Below are 19,322 nucleotides of genomic sequence, written 5' to 3'. Positions count from 1 at the left end.
GTGCACTGAACACCCATCCTAAAGCACCACTAATGTGTATTTCTGTGAGGCCAGCAGTATCTGACAGAACAACAGTATCTGATGTACTACGATGAAAAGACATTGGTTTAATCTAACTAAGCAGACTGAAACTACTTGTTTAAGTCAGCCAAATTTCTTTTTTTAACTTATACAAATCTGAAATAATAGTTTTATTTTGCGACCAGGTTATTAAAAGAGCTGTTAGTACAGGGAGTGCAGAATTATTAGGCAAGTTGTATTTTTGAGGAATAATTTTATTATTGAACAACAACCATGTTCTCAATGAACCCAAAAAACTCATTAATATCAAAGCTGAATGTTTCTGGAAGTGAAACCAATATAACATCTCCACATTCACAAATATACATTTCTGACATTCAAAAACAAAACAAATCAGCGACCAATATAGCCACCTTTCTTTGCAAGGACACTCAAAAGCCTGCCATCCATGGATTCTGTCAGTGTTTTGATCTGTTCACCATCAACATTGCGTGCAGCAGCAACCACAGCCTCCCAGACACTGTTCAGAGAGGTGTACTGTTTTCCCTCCTTGTAAATCTCACATTTGATGATGGACCACAGGTTCTCAATGGGGTTCAGATCAGGTGAACAAGGTGGCCATGTCATTAGTTTTTCTTCTTTTATACCCTTTCTTGCCAGCCATGCTGTGGAGTACTTGGACGCGTGTGATGGAGCATTGTCCTGCATGGAAATCATGTTTTTCTTGAAGGATGCAGACTTCTTCCTGTACCACTGCTTGAAGAAGGTGTCTTCCAGAAACTGGCAGTAGGACTGGGAGTTGAGCTTGACTCCATCCTCAACCCGAAAAGGCCCCACAAGCTCATCTTTGATGATACCAGCCCAAACCAGTACTCCACCTCCACCTTGCTGGCGTCTGAGTCGGACTGGAGCTCTCTGCCCTTTACCAATCCAGCCACGGGCCCATCCATCTGGCCCATCAAGACTCACTCTCATTTCATCAGTCCATAAAACCTTAGAAAAACCAGTCTTGAGATATTTCTTGGCCCAGTCTTGACGTTTCAGCTTGTGTGTCTTGTTCAGTGGTGGTCGTCTTTCAGCCTTTCTTACCTTGGCCATGTCTCTGAGTATTGCACACCTTGTGCTTTTGGGCACTCCAGTGATGTTGCAGCTCTGAAATATGGCCAAACTGGTGGCAAGTGGCATCTTGGCAGCTGCACGCTTGACGTTCATGGGCAGTTATTTTGTGCCTTGGTTTTTCCACACGCTTCTTGCGACCCTGTTGACTATTTTGAATGAAACGCTTGATTGTTCGATGATCACGCTTCAGAAGCTTTGCAATTTTGAGACCGCTGCATCCCTCTGCAAGATATCTCACTATTTTTTACTTTTCTGAGCCTGTCAAGTCCTTCTTTTGACCCATTTTGCCAAAGGAAAGGACGTTGCCTAATAATTATGCACACCTGATATAGGGTGTTGATGTCATTAGACCACACCCCTTCTCATTACAGAGATGCACATCACCTAATATGCTTAATTGGTAGTAGGCTTTCGAGCCTATACAGCTTGGAGTAAGACAACATGCATGAAGAGGATGATGTGGACAAAATACTCATTTGCCTAATAATTCTGCACTCCCTGTATGAGGGCTTATTAGACTCCATTGATTCCTGGGTAGATGTATGTAAGTACACACTAAAAACATGTTTTTAAGTCTTTGCCCACGAGTTTGAGACAAAAGAGCAAATTCCCAAGGTGCTGAGCTAAAGTGAAAGCAGGCAAATCTTTATATTTTATTCTTAGGGAAATTCCCTCAATTATTCAGCACCAACTGTAAATATTTAATGGCGCTGAAATGCAGTTACTGCATGTTCGCCTGTGTTTGATCAAACATTTTGTTCTATGCGTCGAACTGTCCGTCATCTCGCCAGCTCCGAATGCAACAAATAAATATTTCAGCTCTGACAGCTCGCACAAAACAAATTTAGTGAAAGTGCATCGTGAGAGTTATAGCGTTATTTAGCACCCTGCGTTTAAACAGGTCAGTCCCAGCAATGCACACAGCTCAGCACAATCAGAGAGCAGTGTGATGATAACACAAGGCCTCAGGGAAAACCACCAATCAGAGCTTACAGGTCAGTGCAGGTGGAAGATGATCAAAGAGGATGATAGGGTGAGTGCGTTTGACGGGTTTTTGTATGTTTTAGTTGACTAAAATTAACCTGTTCATTTGACATTGTTACTGCCAGATTTTTCTCTTTGTAGGATTGAAAAATAACACACCTAGTTAAGTGCACTTAATTCATTACCCTGGTAACAATATTTCCTTTGGATAACAGCAAAGATGAGTGTAAGGAGCCTATTGTTGAAGTGAGAACAGAGGAAGAAAACACTCCAAACCAAGAAGGAGGAGGTGCCACTGAGCCCAACGAGACCACGCCATTGACAGAACCTGAGTGAGTGTCAAGAGTACAGAGAGATTAAGCAAATCATTGGTTTGCTCTGAGCAGAAACATTTTACAAATATAATGTTGGTCCGGCCCAGCTTTCATTCAAATATTGACCCAGTTCTCTTGTAAGGACTGTTATACATACCACAGAGCAGTGCTGGTAATTTACACTGTAAGCATTTTTATGCAAGGCTAAAATGTCCCGCTGTCTATACAGTATGTATGACCATGTATGACGCATCACACTTAACTGCCTACGGTGAACACTCAATAGAAATGATTCTGCAAGTGCTGGTCTATATGCACGGCCACAGAACCATGATGCAGGCTGTAGGGCGCTGCATTTTTGGGTCATCTCTTAACTAAGACTTTCCAGATTTTGCCATTTTATATTGAAAGTAATACATTTGCTTGACTTCCTTTTTTTGGCACAATTTCAAACCATTCAAATGTTATTTTTGCAACAAGAAGCAACAAGCGCAACAACCAACTTAACAATTATCACAGTACATTGTCGTTGAAACTTCAGTCGTCTCATTTCAAAGCCGAGCGCTGTCGAATCTCCTTCTGAGTGAGTTTGCCAAGGTGCATAAATCATTCAGAGACATTCAAAGCATGAACAAACACCGCCTTCTGCTGGGAAAACTGCTTGTGAAAGACATCCGAGCATCTTAATCCTGAAACTCCCTCCATTCCCTTTATAGTTTATTGTTGGATTGTTTTATGTTTTCCCCTTACAAATATTTTGTTGCTAACATTTTGATTGTGTAGTCTCTTTTTTATTTTACTGCAGCACAATAGAAACCTAATCTGCTTTGTTTATCCCCCGACGTGCACTCTCCTTTTACCTCTTTTATTTTCCTTGTTGTCCTTGATTCCCTCACTTTTCTGCCCTCTGCTTCCTCCCCTGTGCCAACTCCCTATCTTTCCCTCTCCTACCTTGTTTTTCCCACTTCTCCCCACAAAACAGGCCTGCTGCTGCAGACACCACGCCGATGGTGGTAAATCTGCTGTCCTCCACAGCTGCTAACTCAGTTACTGAGAGCTTTAGCACGGCACAAAGCAGTCCTGCTAGTGAGAGAACCACACTAACAACCAACACCTCCAGCCCAACCCAAGTGGCCCATGCCAAGTCTCACCCTAAAAACAGCCCTACAGCCAATTCGCATAAATCTAACCCCCAACCTGATGTTGGACCTCTGGTTGACCTGAGCGACACCCCTAAAGTTGCCGCATCTTCCGACCCAACACCCCTTGTATCAGAGCTAGTCAGCCCACCCTCTGCTAATGCTGATGGGCCACAGAGTCCGCGGGACTCAGTCAAAGCCCCTGACAGCACCCAGAATAAGGACTCACAAGTAGACGGCCCGACCAAGGATGTTCCTAATGCCCCGTGCACAGACTCGACCACACCAGCCCAAAATGAGTATGAGCACCTCCATATCTGTATTTTTCCAAGTATCTCTTTGAGCCTGATAGCATCCCTTTAGCTCATAAGTCTTCCATTTCAAAGGAAAAATTCCACTTATGTATTATCAGACTTCCCCAAGCAGTTTTGCACTCATCAGGCATGTGGCAGAAAATAGCAGGCAGCTTTAGATCAAGATTTGATTCCTTAAAACTTGTTAATTAGTTTAAATTTATTTCCTGGTCTCGATATTTTCCTAAAGTCTTTCCATTGCTATTTATTTAATGACAATTCACAGTCATAAATATAAACTGTTAGAGGCCAAAGCACGGAGCCAAATAGCAGTCATAGTGGAAATGACTGTACTTGTGTTTATCTTAAAAACATTATTCTCAAAGCCTCAAACCATCATGTTTCTGAGATTAAAAACTTCTTTTTTTTTCTTTATTATATTGTGAAAGATCCCACATTTATTTATTTTTTTAAAAAAAAGGTAAATCTAAATGACTCAGTGCTTTTAAGTAGTTCTCCCCTACTGGAGGTTTTGATGGGTCTTTTTATTCCCTAAAAATATTCTGGGCTGTTGACTGGTATCAGCTGAGGTTAAAAACATTTCCAGCAGCAACAGTTGCAGCACACCTAGATTTCAAGACAAAAACTGTTAAAATAATTATCCAGTTTAAAGAAAGAAAACTGCTTTGGCTGTAAACATTTTCAAACATTGCATGAGTAGTAAACCTAAGTCTTTTTTAAAACATGTACCCATTGTTTTTAACACTATATTGCACATTATTCAAGAATATTATGAATTTTAGGAGTATGCAAGAGTGGAATTTTCCTTTAATGGTAGCAAGGATAATGATCTACTGGGATGCTACCAGTGTAGCATGCTACCAGCATGCCTGTCATCAATCAAGATCCACCACCTTCCTCCACCTGTTTGTTTATTCACGTAGTAGAGACAGATTTTCTCCTACCATACATCTAAGCCATCTCATATTCCTCATCATCATGGGCAGATTGTAGGAGAATGATGCATTTTGTTCACCTTCTGGGGCATCTAGCAACACCCACTGTCCTAATATACAAAAAATATATTCAGTCATTTTAATCAGTTCATTAAACCGGGCTTTTATTTTTATTGGTGCCGACTGCAGGTATTTGAAACATTCATAGCTGGACGATGGTAAATGGGTTAGATGGTTAAATTTACTTGAACATTGTAGGCACACGTCTTTCCTGCTTTAAGCTGCATGCACATGAGTTTCCCACTCCTTAGTGTTCTGGTTTTTGGCTTCTTCGTAAAAGCTGAGAAGCAGTGCACTCAACATGGGTGAAATGGAATCAAACAAGATCAAGGCTGGAACTTACATCTAATTCTTTTTGATGTACAGAAGATTACAACTTAAATTAAATTAGCTGATGATGTAAACATATTGCAAAATCTGTAAAATCACAGTATTTAAAATTGCTTTAAAAAGTTTATATTTTTAAATTAAAAGGTTTTCTTTGCTCTAAAGCCATTTGTGAAACAGCAAAATGCAAGTTTGAGTGAAAAAGACTTACAAGTACCAACTTACGAGTGCTAGACTCAGTTTAAAACAGGATTTAATTGTTTCCTTAGTTTTGTGCAAATATCGGGACTCTAAATCTAGCCCTGAGTGCTTGTTTTATCATAAGCAACAGAAAAATATGATCAAAAGCTTTAAATTCATCCCTACGGTGTTAAAATCATATATCACATGTCAGTCTTTGTAAGTAGTTTTTAATTGACCTCTTAAAACAAGCAGCAGTAGGTGAATGCCAGAGACTACAACCTAAGCTAGGTGCAATTAATAGACTGTAAGTGATACACTTAATGGTGCTTAGTTTGCCATAGCTGGGGTTCAAGTCCTGCTGCGCCATAAGAAATCTTCGTGTAGTGAACTCGGCAGAAGAATTTTCAGTTGAAATCGCTGAAGTAAATTAAAAAATTCACCAAGCAGCAGCTTTACTGTGCTCTGTCCTCTTCATTGTGATAAGATAATAGATGGTGAAGGCCAAAAGAAAACTGTCAGTCCCTCAAATTTCTCGCAGACACTTCTGTTTTCTGTCTCAATTCTTGTAGAAGCTGTCGTTTCAGTGGCGGTATGACAGGTTATTATTTGGAGTTTTGGCCCTACGAGTTTGCAGACTCTCCTGATTTTTCTGACAGTCTGAGTATGGCGAGGAAGCTGCAGAAGATAAATTACAGAGGCTTGCTGACAGCCACTCCTCTTTCTCTGCCTTCTTCATCTCATACTTTACTCACTTGGATGGCCAGAGGAAGATGTCAGTGATGAAGTATGGGGAGTTGAGAGGCAGTTGGAAGCAGGGCTCTTGTCAGCTCAACATCACCTTGATAAAACCAAACTTGTCATCAGGGGGATTTTTCTTCATAACTCTGACAGGACTGAAGCACAGCTCTCCCACTGATCTATGTGGTGATCCTTCTTCAGCATCCCAACACTAAAATGTCTTGTCAGACTTCTTGTGGGTTTATTGGATATCTGAGCGGTAGAGCCCTCCTCTGGACTTATTTTAACAGAAGAGACGAAATAAGAGCAGACTATAGAATATGTACCTTTAAGAATTCATTATTAATAGATGTTTTACACTCATTATTATTCCTAGATTTTAAATGTATCTTTAACATTGATCTAATGATGTGTCTAATGTGACCTTGACTCAACAGCCAATACAATTGTGCACTTGTGAATAGTTTCTGATGATGTAAGAATGATTTTAAAAAGTGACTAATACCCTGCATAGCTCTTTAGAAGCTTGCACGTGCTTGAAATACAGTTAGACTCACAATGATCAGTAATTTGGTTCTCAGTGAAGTTGAGAGTAACTTGAAACTGGAGTAACTGCATAAATGACTCACAGATGTGAATTCTACTGCGTAAAGGTCAAAAGTTGAAGCAAGTTGATTATAGAAGAGAGGGTTTAAGTGGTTAGCATTGTCGCCTGTTACCAGGAAGGTCCTGGGTTCAATTACCGCAGCTGGCATGTCAAGCCTGTTGTCCCCGTCCCCACGTGGGTTCTCTCTGGATACTCCGGCTTCCTCCCAGAGTCTAAAGACACACTTGTTAGGTTAATTGGTCATTCTAATAGGATAGGCAGAATTTTGAATGAGCAACAGTACAGTGCTAATGTCAAACAATGGACTGCAGCTCTGTGTGGAATATTAGTATAGTGAAAATGTGGAAATAGATGGCAGAAAATACATCGTTGTTTAAACCTTTTATATAGTTAATTGCACAACGCAAACCTGTATAGTGCAGTGAAAAAGTATTTCCCCCTTCCTGATTTCTTCTTTTTTTGCATATTTGTCACATATTTAAAATCAAATACATTTCGATATTTGACAAAGATAAGCCAGAGTTTGCATGTTCTCCCCGTGTTTGCGTGGGTTCTCCAGCTTCCTCCCACAGTCCAAAGACATGCAGTCAGTGGGGTTAGGTTACTTGGAAATAGGGATGGGTATCGTTTAGGTTTTATCCGATACCGGTGCCAAATCGGTACTTTTGAAACGGTGCCGGTGCTCAAACGGTGCTCGAACCGGTGCTTAAAGAATGGAGAACACAAAATTGGTCCAAAAACCTCTCATGTTCAGCTGTTTTTTGTAAAAATATAACAATGTTAGCCTTTTCTGCAGCTATGGGGCATATATGGTATCACTCTTGGCTGGAAGCAGTGCTTAAACAATGGAAAACACACAAACTTTGTCCTAAACCTCTCATGTTTAACTGTTTTCCACTTTTTCTTTGGTCATTTTAGCCTTTTTAGCCAGGGTGAAGGGAGTATCTGCCATCAAACAAGAAGACAGCGGCATGTAGCTATGATGATGTTTGCTAGTTCACCTTACATGCATTAATGTAATAACGTGGTTAGCCTACTCAACGTAAATTACACGAACAACATTAAGCTACTCACGCAGAGAAGAACGGCTGCTGCTGCCACCATCATCCGTCATCATTTCTGCTACACTGGCAGGGCTAGGGGCCAGGACTCTCCTCTTCGTGTTTTTGGGGGATGTTGCATAACAGGCAACCCACCCGCAGTAGATGTGCTAGGTGTGAGGTCTCGCAGCAAGCTATCAAATACGGCGCATTTCTGGGCTTTTAAAAAAAACGCTATGCGTCGCCAGGTGTTTCATCGGATTTGAGGTGTTACCTCCTTTGACAGTATCACAGTATCAGCTTAAAGCACTTGTTGCTGCTGAGTTTGCATATTTTGCTGTGAAGTACAGCCAGACTTTTGACCGCTTCGCCTTGGACATTTTTAATCTGTAGCTCTGCTCTAACAGAACGTACGTACCTGGCCCCGCCTACTATCCTCGGAAACGTAAAATGATTGGCTAGAATCTAAAGTGTATCACAGCTCAGGAAAAAAAAGCACCGAAATAAAGCACCGAAATGTGCGCTGCTTTTCGGTCTGGTTACTACCGTTTATGTCATGTTTATGGACACCGGTACCCATCCCTACTTGGAAACACTAAATTGCCCATAGGTGTGTGTGTGTGTGTGTGGGGGGGGGGGTTGAATGTGAGTGCGACTGGTTGTCTCTGTCTATGTATTAGCCCTGCGACAGACTGGCGACCCATTCAGGGTGTACCCTACCTCTCGCACTATGACAGCTGGGATAGGCTCCAGCGCCCTCCGCGCGTACCCTGAAAAGGATAAGCGCTAGTGAATGGATGGACAAAGATAACCCAAGTAAACACAAAGTGCAGTTTTTTATAGGCTTGCTGGTGTGTCTAGGATCATTGTCCTGCTGAATAACCCGAACTCATTTGATGGCCAGACATTCTCCTTCAGGATTTAATGGTAGGGAGCAGAATTCATGGTTGCATCAATTACAGCAAGTGGTCCAGGTCCTGAAGCAACAAAGCAGCTCCAGATCGTCACACTACCACCACCATGTTTGATTGTTGCTCTGATGTTCTTTTGATTCCTTAGGGATCATCAAGATGTTTGGCGGGTTTTTCCTTCTTTTGTTCTTTTTGGTCAGCAGTGGTTTTCACCTTGGAACTTTCCCATGGATGCCATTTTTGCCCAGTGTTACGACCCGTCTAGGGCCAGGCAATAACATGAGTGAGGCACTCGCTTCCCCCCCAAGACCCAAGCAGCCACAAGAAACAAATCCGTTAGTTACAATGTGGTTTATTTACAATGTGAAATAAAGGAACCAAAACGAGAGTGTCAACACTTCAGGGTGAGCCAAGGCCAAAACAATAAACAAAACAAATCTACACAAATCCCGCACCCCTGACCTTACCAAAACAAAGTCAAAAATAAAGACAGAGTCTGACCTCCTTAACTAACTCAAAACAGGAGAAAACGGGTGATCAAAAGAAACAGCAGCTCACCCCTACCCACTCCACTTCCACAACTTCTAAGCGCACTGCAGCCAGCGGCTGCCACAGGAATACTGCTGGGTCATGAGGAGAAACGCGAGGACCTCTTCCGCTGTAGTACTCCAGCCTCCTTTTAATGGGCGGGTCCTCCAGCTGGAACCAGTCACGTCGAGGCAGTGTATTCACGCACCGATCGGAGCAGGGCCCTGGCACAGCTAAATTAACATAAAAAGACACAACACCTGCACAAACAAACACATGGACATGCAAGTTCGTAACACCAGTTTATTTTTTTATTTGTTTAATCGTGAAGACTGAACTTAACTCTTCAAGATGTTATTCTGAGTTCTTTTGTGACCCTATTTTGGTTGTCCAGCCAGTCCTGGGATTCTGTTATGTTGTCTCCATTGTGGACAATGGCTCTCACTGTGGTTCTCTGGAGTCCCAAAACCTTAGAAATGGCTTTTTAACCCTTTCCAAACCGATAGATGTCAATGACTTTGTTTCTCAGCTGTTTTTCTTTAGATTGTGGCATGAGGTGTTGCCTTTTGAGATTATTTTTTTTTAGCTGACCTTATTTTTTAAGCCACAGTCACACAGACACGCTGGATCCAACAGGTCTGGCAGTAATCTTTCCTGGGTGTAGCTAGTGAAATTGAACTCAGCTTTCCAAAAAATGTATTTAATCAAAGTTAATTCAGGATTTAACAAAGGGCCAAAATTACATTTTTCACATAAAACAAGGTAATACATGAAAGCATCATTAAAATACTATATCCTGGACTTACTCGGGTTGTCTTTGTCTAATATTATGTTTTGGTTTTAGGTTTTTGATGAGCATGTAAGTGCGAGAACTGTGCAAGAAAATGAAAACTCGGGAAGGGGAAAATACTTTATAAATTGATTTCACAATGCAGTTCTGGCTTCTACAACATAATAAATCTCTTTGGGGGAAAATAAGTCTTGATTCCACAAACACAAACAAGAAAAGATGCTTTTTGTTCTCCAGGAGTTGTCGGTATATTTTCATTGGTAACAAAAATGGAACAACTGAATGAATCATAAAAAGATGCCCAGGGATAAAGAGAGACAGAAAACAGGACCGAACTTCAATCGGACACTGACTCAGTGAAGAGAGCTCCAGAGAGGGTTTAAAGCAACGTCCAGCTGACTTTTTTCTAACAGACCGAAAAAATTTTATAAACTGTTGCAATTCAGTTAAAAAATTGAATTGCAAAAATAGCTAAAAGAAAGATTCCCTGTGCAGTTTAAGACTGTTGAACCTGAGCCAAAAGAACTCAAAGCATCCAACAGCCTCATCTGCACCATTCACAGTTTCCCATCCCCATAACTCTTGAAAACTAACAGTAACATGAATTTAAACTGAACATTTCCCTGAAGCTTTTGGTCATCCCCCCAGGACACAAATAAAATGTAAATTCCTGTAATGTGCATTTATATTATTACATTAAAAAAAGTTCTCCTTCTTGGAACACTGGGGGGAGAAAAGTGTCAAGTCTGCAAACATTTTTTTTCTTCATAATCTCACATCCTGCTGACAGCATTTATTAGCCCAAGAGGATACAGGCTATGTTTACCTTTTTGTACATTCTGAGTGACTGCTCAGCAAAAACTTAATTGTGTAATGTAATAAGCAGTTCAGCCACTGGGGGATGCTAGTGGAGCTTTACAGTTTATATGAATAATTACACCATATTTAAAGGAGTTGACACCAAAAATTTATAAGATGACATCTAAGAAGGCGGTCAGGTTTAGATATATTTACAGATCTTATATATTGCACTGTCCCTGCCTTATTTTTCTAAGGCACAGTAGGAGCACGGTACAGAAGACATAAAAGCAATGCCCTTAAAAAAGAAAAATCCGAGCCAGAACACCAGAAAGTTTTCAACTTAAATGATGTATGGCCCAAAAGTCTCTTTCCATTGTATCTCAGCTCAGTCCAGATGGCATGTAATCCTCTTGTGAATTGTAGTTTGTGTTGTAGGTTATGCCTCAGTCTTTCATTCCCTCATCCATTGTGGCTACTGTACCGGCCCTGTCTCATTCCACATCAGCATTCATTGTTCCTTGAAAGTAGCTGTGACATCCATGTACTCTTATTTGATGTCTGGCCAGGATAGTGAGCTTGATCCCATTATGTGTGAAATGCATTCAGTTCCAGGAGGGAAAACAAATTCCCTCAAAGCATCTTGCATGTTTTCCCCCAATTTCCCCCTCCCTTCTTTCTTTGAAAAATGATACAAAAGGCAGCTCAGAACAGACCGTTTAGCTGTGAAAGAGAGACTTAGTGATTTGCTGCTAACAGAATCTCCTCTCTTTTTGTCTTTCTGTGTCTCTCTCATTCTTACATTTGTGCCTGTAGTGGTAAGACTGTGAAGGATGATAGCACTAAAGGCGAGGCGGAGGTGAAGAATGCCACAGCCGAAGTGAAGACCGTTCCCAACGAGGCTCCTCAGATGAATGGCAACGAAAGTAAAGCGTAATCTTCTTGGCCGTGAGCAGCAAGAAGAAGAGGGCACGTAGGGTTGGGAGGGTTCGGGTTGTTGGGTTTTAAGGTTAAAAGGGGTTGGTCACAGTCACTGAAACCTCAAAGCAATTTCACACACCACCCCGTTGCATTAGAAAAACCAACAAGAAGCAACTGAAAAAAAAAATTAGAAAAAAAGAAAACCATTGGTCTCTTTCTCTTTCTGCAGTGTCTTCTGACCAGGAATATGTAAAGACCTCATGCACTTGCCTTAGTTCCTTTACATAAGTTTACCTGTTTATTTGTCACAGAAAAAAATTGATCTCTTGTAATTCACCTTCTTTCTTTGACTTAATATTAAATTGATCAGCGGAGAAGAATCGACATTTTCCTGTAGATAAACATGGTTGGACTGTAGCTTTACTTCACTGATTACTGCCTTCATGATGTACACACATGTAAGTCATGTACATTACCGATGCTACTATTCTTTATGCAGTATGGTCATCATCATGGTAATGCATTATGAAAAAATGGGTCTTTTTTTTCTTCTGTCGATATTTTTTGTGTTTGAATAATATGCAGATAAACTGCCTATTTAGCTTTTTTTATGTGTTATTTCCAGTGCTAGAGATTAGAACATTAGCATGCCTGATTTTGCAAGTTTACTGTATTTCTGTATGTGTTGCTGTCATTTGGTTCATATTCAGACTTTTTTTTTGTTGTCTCTGTGTGTTTCTGGTCCAGATGTATCCTAAGCCATGATAAATGAAAGAAAACACCAGTGAAAAATGTATCATGCTATAAGTACTACTATTAATTGGTTTCAACCCTGTTGTCCTAAAAATGACATTTATATACAGCAATCTAATGGTTTTTTACAAGACACGTAGCTAATGCATGCTTACAAATTATTTTATAGATTTGCTCCGAGTTAAGGGCAAGTCTATAAACAGTGCATTATTTGAATTACACGCATCAACACGTTTGGGGTAAAACACAGAGAAGGTGATCATGCATACATTTTGACTGAATGTATTTGTGCAACCTATTATTATGTTGCTTATTAAGTGTATATAAACTTAAGTTTCAGGAGACAAGTTGGGTTTAAATTAAGTGGTGACAGTGAAGAATACCGAAGAGTACAAATGTGTTTCTTTGCAGTGATTACATCTCTTAAAGTCCAGCTTTCAAGGCTGGATGAAGTCTTGTTTCAAAGAAGAATTGCTACCTTATTTTTGTCTGAATTTGGTGAAAACTTCTGTTACATACTCGATATCATCAGTATCCTAAAACCCACTAGTCATTTATTAATACTGTTTTCGCTCTTCACCAGCTCAAGCAAGTTAACATGTGACCAAATGTAATAGACGGATTGATCATTGATTATATATTAAATAAATGGGACCAATGAAATGGGATGCTACAGGATGTAAATAATGGAAATCTGACTTATGGCCACTATTTCTTCTGGGTAGTACTTCGGTAAATTAAGCTATATAGATAGATCTGCAACTAATATTTGACACTGTCTGCTCTCTACCTTACATTGAAAATAATGCAACTTCCTGTGTATAATTTTTGGTCTCACTGTTTGACTACAGCAAACCATTAGTTTTAGTCCTTGTGAGTTTACCTTGGAAGCAGTATATAACAACACAAACCCATTAACGTTTTTAGATTAATGGAGGAAATTTACCTTTACCTCCTTTTCTCTCACATGCTGTCACCTCAAAGTCTCCTTCTAGAGGTCTCCTTTAAGCATTCTTGACCAGCTGTTTACATGACAGCTTTGGGCTTAAATGTGAATCAGAGGCCAGATGTGTTCAGTTCAGTTTGTTTGTTTGAACTTTAGCTTAGGGTTGTTGAATATTTGACACAGATTTGTCTTGACTGGGCTAACCTCCATCACTCACTGGGAGATTCAAAAGCTCAGCTTGTTTAGATTCGCTTACCTGTCAGTGATTTAACCGTCTAATCGTCTCAGCTGTTGTTTTTACACTTGCACCACAGCTGCACTCAGTGTGAGCTTGTGTTACCACTGCATTTACCAACAAAGTCTAGTTGCTGGAAACTTTATTAAAAATGTCCGAAAGTTTGTAGATGAGTTGGTTAAGTGATCATCTTGAGCTTTTTGTGTAACCAGTCTATAATTGTAACTGCTTCTTTCTATTAGGAAACCTAATATCAATCATTCTCTGATCATTACAGAAATTTGTGAGCATGTACAGTACAAAGACATAAGCTGCTTGTGCATAGAAACCCATACCATAAAGCTCCCGGTGCACAGATTTTGCGTTAATGCCAGAGGAGGTTTTAAATTCTGCAGTTATTGAGTCAGCAGAGCATTGGCAGCATTTACACTCTATGCGTCTCAGCACTCAGCCACTCTGCTCTATAACTTCATAGGGTCTGCCAAGTCATGGCTGAGTGGCTGTGGTTGCTAAACCTTTCCACTTTGTAATACCACTTACAGCTCATTGGGGGAAAGGGAAGAAATTTCGCAAACTGACTTGTTGCAACGGTGGCATCCTATTACAGTACCACGTTCAAATTGAGTGAGCGCTTTAGAACGACCCATTTTTTCACAAATGTTTCTAAAACCAGACTGTGTGGCCAAGATGCTTGATTTTATACATCTGCAGCAGTGGGTCTGAAAACCCCTAAATTCACAGATTTTTTTTGAACCAATAAAAATATCCAATCTGTCACAGACCATAAGGATTTCTAAAGAAAAATGTGATTAAAAACCTGGATTAGTGACTTGAAATGAATGTACACTCTAACCTTTTCAGCAAATCTTAACGAACTTGGCCTCTTTTAAGCAGGAATTAAACGTATCCTTGGAAATGAAAGATCTCGTCATATGTTTAGAAGTTCACCGAAAACATTTTTTCCACACTGCTATGGATTTGAAAGGTAATGAGACTATGTGTGACCTTTTTTTGTACAGTGTTCCTCCTACTTTAGGCTGCAAGCTAGTACACTGAATGTGTGAAGCCATTGAGTCCTTTGTCATAGAGTTGAAATAGCTTGTGAAACATGTAGCTGATAGTATGCGACAGAATTAGCAACACCGATGTACAGAAGTCTGACAGCAGCAAACTGGAAAGACACAGTGCCTTTAAATATGAAAATGTTGGCATGCGATCAGTTTCTTTCAGTGTCTGCATTAAACATTTCACATCTCCATTTCCCTGCTGATTTGCTTTTTCATTTACTGCATTTGATTTGTTAATTAAGCCGAGCTTTGTTGTCTCATATAAGTCTTAAATGGCTGTATCATTGTGTTATTATGAGTGCTTGCAGTGTCCTTGCTGAAGGAGAATTCTGGTTTATTATAATTTGGTCTTGTATACAGTATTTATGTTTGGTCATCACTTCTGTCATAATAAATGGAAATTTTAAATGCCTAAATACACACGTGGTGTAGATCTTTATAGTTAACCTCTTGTCATAACTAATACAAGTCAAAACTGTAATAAACTGAACTGGGGGGCAAACCATATTACAAAGATGTTTCGAAAACACTGACATTGGAGTACAAGGCACATTGACGCTCAGGTCTCACATTCTCTATAATATTTGAAACACATTTGTCTAAAGCAAGCATGCAACATATATTAGAAGGATACTACCACGTAATCACTTTTGCTATGTAAAAACTATTTATGGCTTAATGAATTGTATTGACCCTGTGTTGTGTAACTTTGTCCTGTTTGCGCAATTTTGCTTCAAAAGAAACGTGATTTCCTTGCACAGCTCTGAATTGTAATTTTTTTTAAAGGGTGCGGTCTCATGACCAAACCTCACTGTTTCCCCTGTGAAAGTATTGTACATGAAAACTTTTTCCACTCCAGTCACACCTCCTAAAATTCATTTGTGAAGTCACATCGGGTGAGCCAGAGGCCTTTGTTCAAAGCCTCAAAAATACAAGAACGACACAGAAGCAGCCTTGGATTTTTCCTTTGACTCCACCACTTGATTCAGTAAGAATAAAGACATCTAGTTCTACTCGAGGAGTTTTTCAGGTTTTCAAAAAGATGAAAAGCATCCTTCCAAGGTTCTCTATCTCACAGAGAATAGAATAAATCCCCTGCACACAAATGTCTAACCCCAAACTTCTTCCTATTCAGTCAGACAGGAGCCTTCAGCTTCCACTGCCAACACTGGTCACTCTCTTTGATCCAGAGCTCCCCATTCTTTTTTTTCTTATGCTTTGTGTGTGTGTGTGTATAAACATCAGCTCTATGCTGCAGGTAAAAAAATCTGTAGGCTGCCACTCTTCTGTCTGTCTGCCCACTGTCACAATTGTAAATACTGAATACTAACTGAGGCAAAAAGAACATTCTGACCTTGCATTCTGCCGGAAATTTTGTGTTCAATAAAATTAAAGGAAAAATGCATCTTGTTAAGGTTTTTTCTTTCATACCAAGAATTGTCCAGACACACATGATGGGATGCTTACTACCTCGTTTGCATATTTAAACATGCATTTCAGAAAACTTGCAATGAAAAAATTGTTCTTTATGTAAGTAACCTAGAAAAGTTCACCGGTGATATCTGTTAGTCAAATGTTTGTCAAAGAAGACTGAAAGCTACAGTTAAGATTAGTTATCACATTCATTATTTGAAGGTAAATACCTTCAAAGCAGTGGCCTGTATTTTAAGGCAATAATTTATCGAGCAAAATTTCTTTTGATCTTTTAAAGAAGGAAAATGTGGCTATTCAGCGACAGTACCTTGAATTTTATTCTTATTAAACATTCTGAGAATTGTATTAAAGTATTTTCATAGTAGGAAAAAATAACTAGACATATAAGGGATCGCCACAGCAGATGGTTCCACGTGTTTACGCTGGGAATGTTTTTTTACGATGCCCTTTCTTGACGCAGCCACAGAGGGATCTGCGTCTTCTCCAAGCATCAGACTGGGGATATTTGACTTGTAAGGCAAAAATGCAAACCATTATTGTAGCCAGATGCCATGTTCATGGTCAAGAAATTCACTACTACTGCAACTGATTTCAAAACACTTACCTAGACTTAAAAAAAAAGAAAAATAAGCTTTTTGTTGTTGTAAATAATTATATTAATTATTAATTATATTTAATATATAACATATAAAGTGAATATTTGTGTTAAAGTATTAATATTTTTAAATACTGTATGTTTATATACTAGACTTGTCGCAGTAACATGTTAAATACTGGATTAACAGAACATAAATGTTGAGTAAATAAAATACATTTACAGAGTATGACCTTAAAATTCAGTTTGCCACCTCTTTAAATTGCTTACATTACTAATGTTTGTTTTTTGGGTTTGTTTTATTTTTTACCTAAAAAGAAATATCCACTCATTTATGAACATAAAAACAGCATTTTTACTTAACACCTTATATTAGCTGGGAGTTTTTACATGGATGAAACAGAAACATTAGTATTTTTTTTCTTTTTCTTCTCCTCTTTGACGTATGAAACACTCATGCTGATAAACTTCTTGTTACAAGAAGAAATACCCATTGACATACATTTATACACTGCATCAGACCCTATGCAGTTCTCTATAATGACCATTAGAGAGCAGTATGCTCCCAAGCTTGAAAATGGACCTGACGCTAAACAACTAAATCACAGGATGATTTAGTTGTTACAAGATTAGTGACACTACATTATTTTCTGTAATTAACATAATATTACTCTATTATCTTTTAATGTCTTTATAAACTAAATAACTAGATATTGTCGATTTCTGACAACAATAGAACATCTAATGTTAAACTCTGTTCCATTTTAGTACTAAATTAACAGCAGACACATTTTAATGAATGCTTGTGGGACTAATTAGACCCTTGCCGTCTAAATAATCAGACTTTCCTCAGTAGTTCTTATGGATATTAAATGATCCTATGTTTTCCAAAAGGTGGCAGGCTAACTCAAGAAATGTTGAGCAAAAGCAATCAATACATGATTAGATTGTCTTTAAATCAGAAATGTTGAAGCACTGTAGAAGGAATACAAATCGCTGTAAATAAAATCAGTTCACTAACACTAATGAGGTTTATGTTAGACTGGTAAAAGATGTGAAGTTGAGCTGTTTTTGTATTTTACACTTGAGGTATGTTTAACTACCCTAATATAGTTACACCCTAGTAAAAAAGAGCATTTAAACAAAGTTGTGGAGCTGTGATTCACAGCAGTATGCAGGTCCCATTTTCATGCGGTTTATCAGAACCAAGTATCAGCTACATAAGTAATATGACTCTTCAAAGCTCCATATCATCCCATTTCTCCTTTTCTGTAGAGATCATTCCACTCATCTGCTCAACTTTGCACTCACCAGATTAGGGTGCTTTTCAAGGGCTCTGTCCCTCCCCCCTTTCTATAACAATGGTCCAGTGTGGTTTTCGTTGGCCTGGGATTGATCCCATACACAGATAACTACAAGCACATAGCCTAACCTCGTGGCTACTACCTGTCTGAACACACATTTAATTCTGCCGTCGCGCACACACAGCCTTATAATAGTGAAGCCATGTGTTACGCTGATTGGTACACACCACACCTATCTCTTGTTTAGAGAGGACATTAGTCAACGTGTGGTAATGAGTTAATTAGTAAAGTGGTTGAGTCATTTATGTAGATTTTTGTCTACCTTTTGTCATTGTCAAAGTTTCCATTTGCAGCATGTTTTAAGCATTAATTGCTGTCCGAATGGCACAAGTGAGAAAATATACAACTGTGGAGATGACCACACATTGTAAAAGGTCTACCTGGATGATTGAGCGTGCATCAAGATACTCGGGCCTGTGTTGAACTGAGATGGGGACAGCAAATGAGTTAACACTAAAGACTGAGCACATAAACATCTTACCGTATAAGCTTGAGAAATTTAATAGTGGTCATCAACAACCCAGTTTTGGGGTAATTTTCTTACAAACCTTAGGAACTTTTTCCTTCTGGTTCTTTTTAGAAGAGTTTATTGTTAGGATACCTGGTGTCTCTGTGATTTAAGGCACAATTTCACAGTGAACTCACTTGCCACACAGAGTCAGAGCAATTAGCTTCTTCTCTCTTTGTGAGATTTCCTGGCATATTCTAAAGTGCAAACAGAAATTAACCACAAGAAACAAGAAATTTCACATTCAGATATGCGCATATATGTGAGAAGCGTCTGAAAGTGTTCAAATGTTTCCCTGATTGCTTCTGACAGTGCCTGTCTGCTGTAGCGATTTGAGCACGATCTGGGTCTTTGAACTGCCTTGGAGCCCACCCTCGGCATAAGCATCAATATAATGTTCCCAAACAGAATGCCGGTAATATTTTGTGCCAAACGATAGAATAATTTTCCAAATTAAAAGCCTGTAAATTGTTGTAAACAATCAAATGTATTCACTGGAGATGGAATGATTTGATGAAACAGAAGGCCACGCTTCTCATCATAGTCAGCTTTGTTGAGCAGATTAGAATGCAGTCTGAATGTACCAGACACTGAGCCTCGGTTTGTTCTTGAAATATACAGAAGCAGATGTTTGCACAGCAGATTCTCTCTCTCTTTTCTCATAGCTTTCCTTTCAGATTTTTGAGACGTA

General features: G+C 39.3%; 1 protein-coding gene and 1 long non-coding RNA gene across 6 annotated transcripts in view; one reads left to right on the top strand and one right to left on the bottom strand.

The window, feature by feature from the left end:
- The window catches only part of ncam1a (neural cell adhesion molecule 1a), a 285,702-nt gene extending 269,577 nt beyond the window's left edge, over window positions 1-16,125 (top strand). For 2 of the 5 annotated variants that reach the window (XM_085421212.1, XM_085421216.1), the window contains 3 exons: window positions 2,340-2,456; window positions 3,421-3,876; window positions 11,625-16,125. In XM_085421212.1, coding sequence (XP_085277338.1) covers window positions 2,340-2,456; window positions 3,421-3,876; window positions 11,625-11,745 — 694 coding nt within the window. In that variant the 3' untranslated portion in view covers window positions 11,746-16,125. The remainder of the gene's footprint in view (window positions 1-2,339; window positions 2,457-3,420; window positions 3,877-11,624) is intronic. The other 3 variants (XM_085421215.1, XM_085421214.1, XM_085421213.1) reach the window with 2 other exon arrangements.
- Window positions 6,289-19,322, bottom strand: part of LOC146661146 (uncharacterized) — a 34,921-nt gene continuing 21,887 nt past the window's right edge. The window contains exon 4 of the long non-coding RNA XR_014913574.1: window positions 6,289-9,480. This is a non-coding gene — a long non-coding RNA (uncharacterized LOC146661146). The remainder of the gene's footprint in view (window positions 9,481-19,322) is intronic.

The sequence above is a fragment of the Rhamphochromis longiceps genome, linkage group LG10 (genome assembly GCF_057381845.1).
Source record: "Rhamphochromis longiceps isolate RC_006_pf linkage group LG10, R_longiceps_female_GT1.1, whole genome shotgun sequence".
Classification (NCBI taxonomy): Eukaryota; Metazoa; Chordata; class Actinopteri; order Cichliformes; family Cichlidae; genus Rhamphochromis; species Rhamphochromis longiceps.
This window is presented reverse-complemented; position numbering and strand designations above follow the sequence as displayed.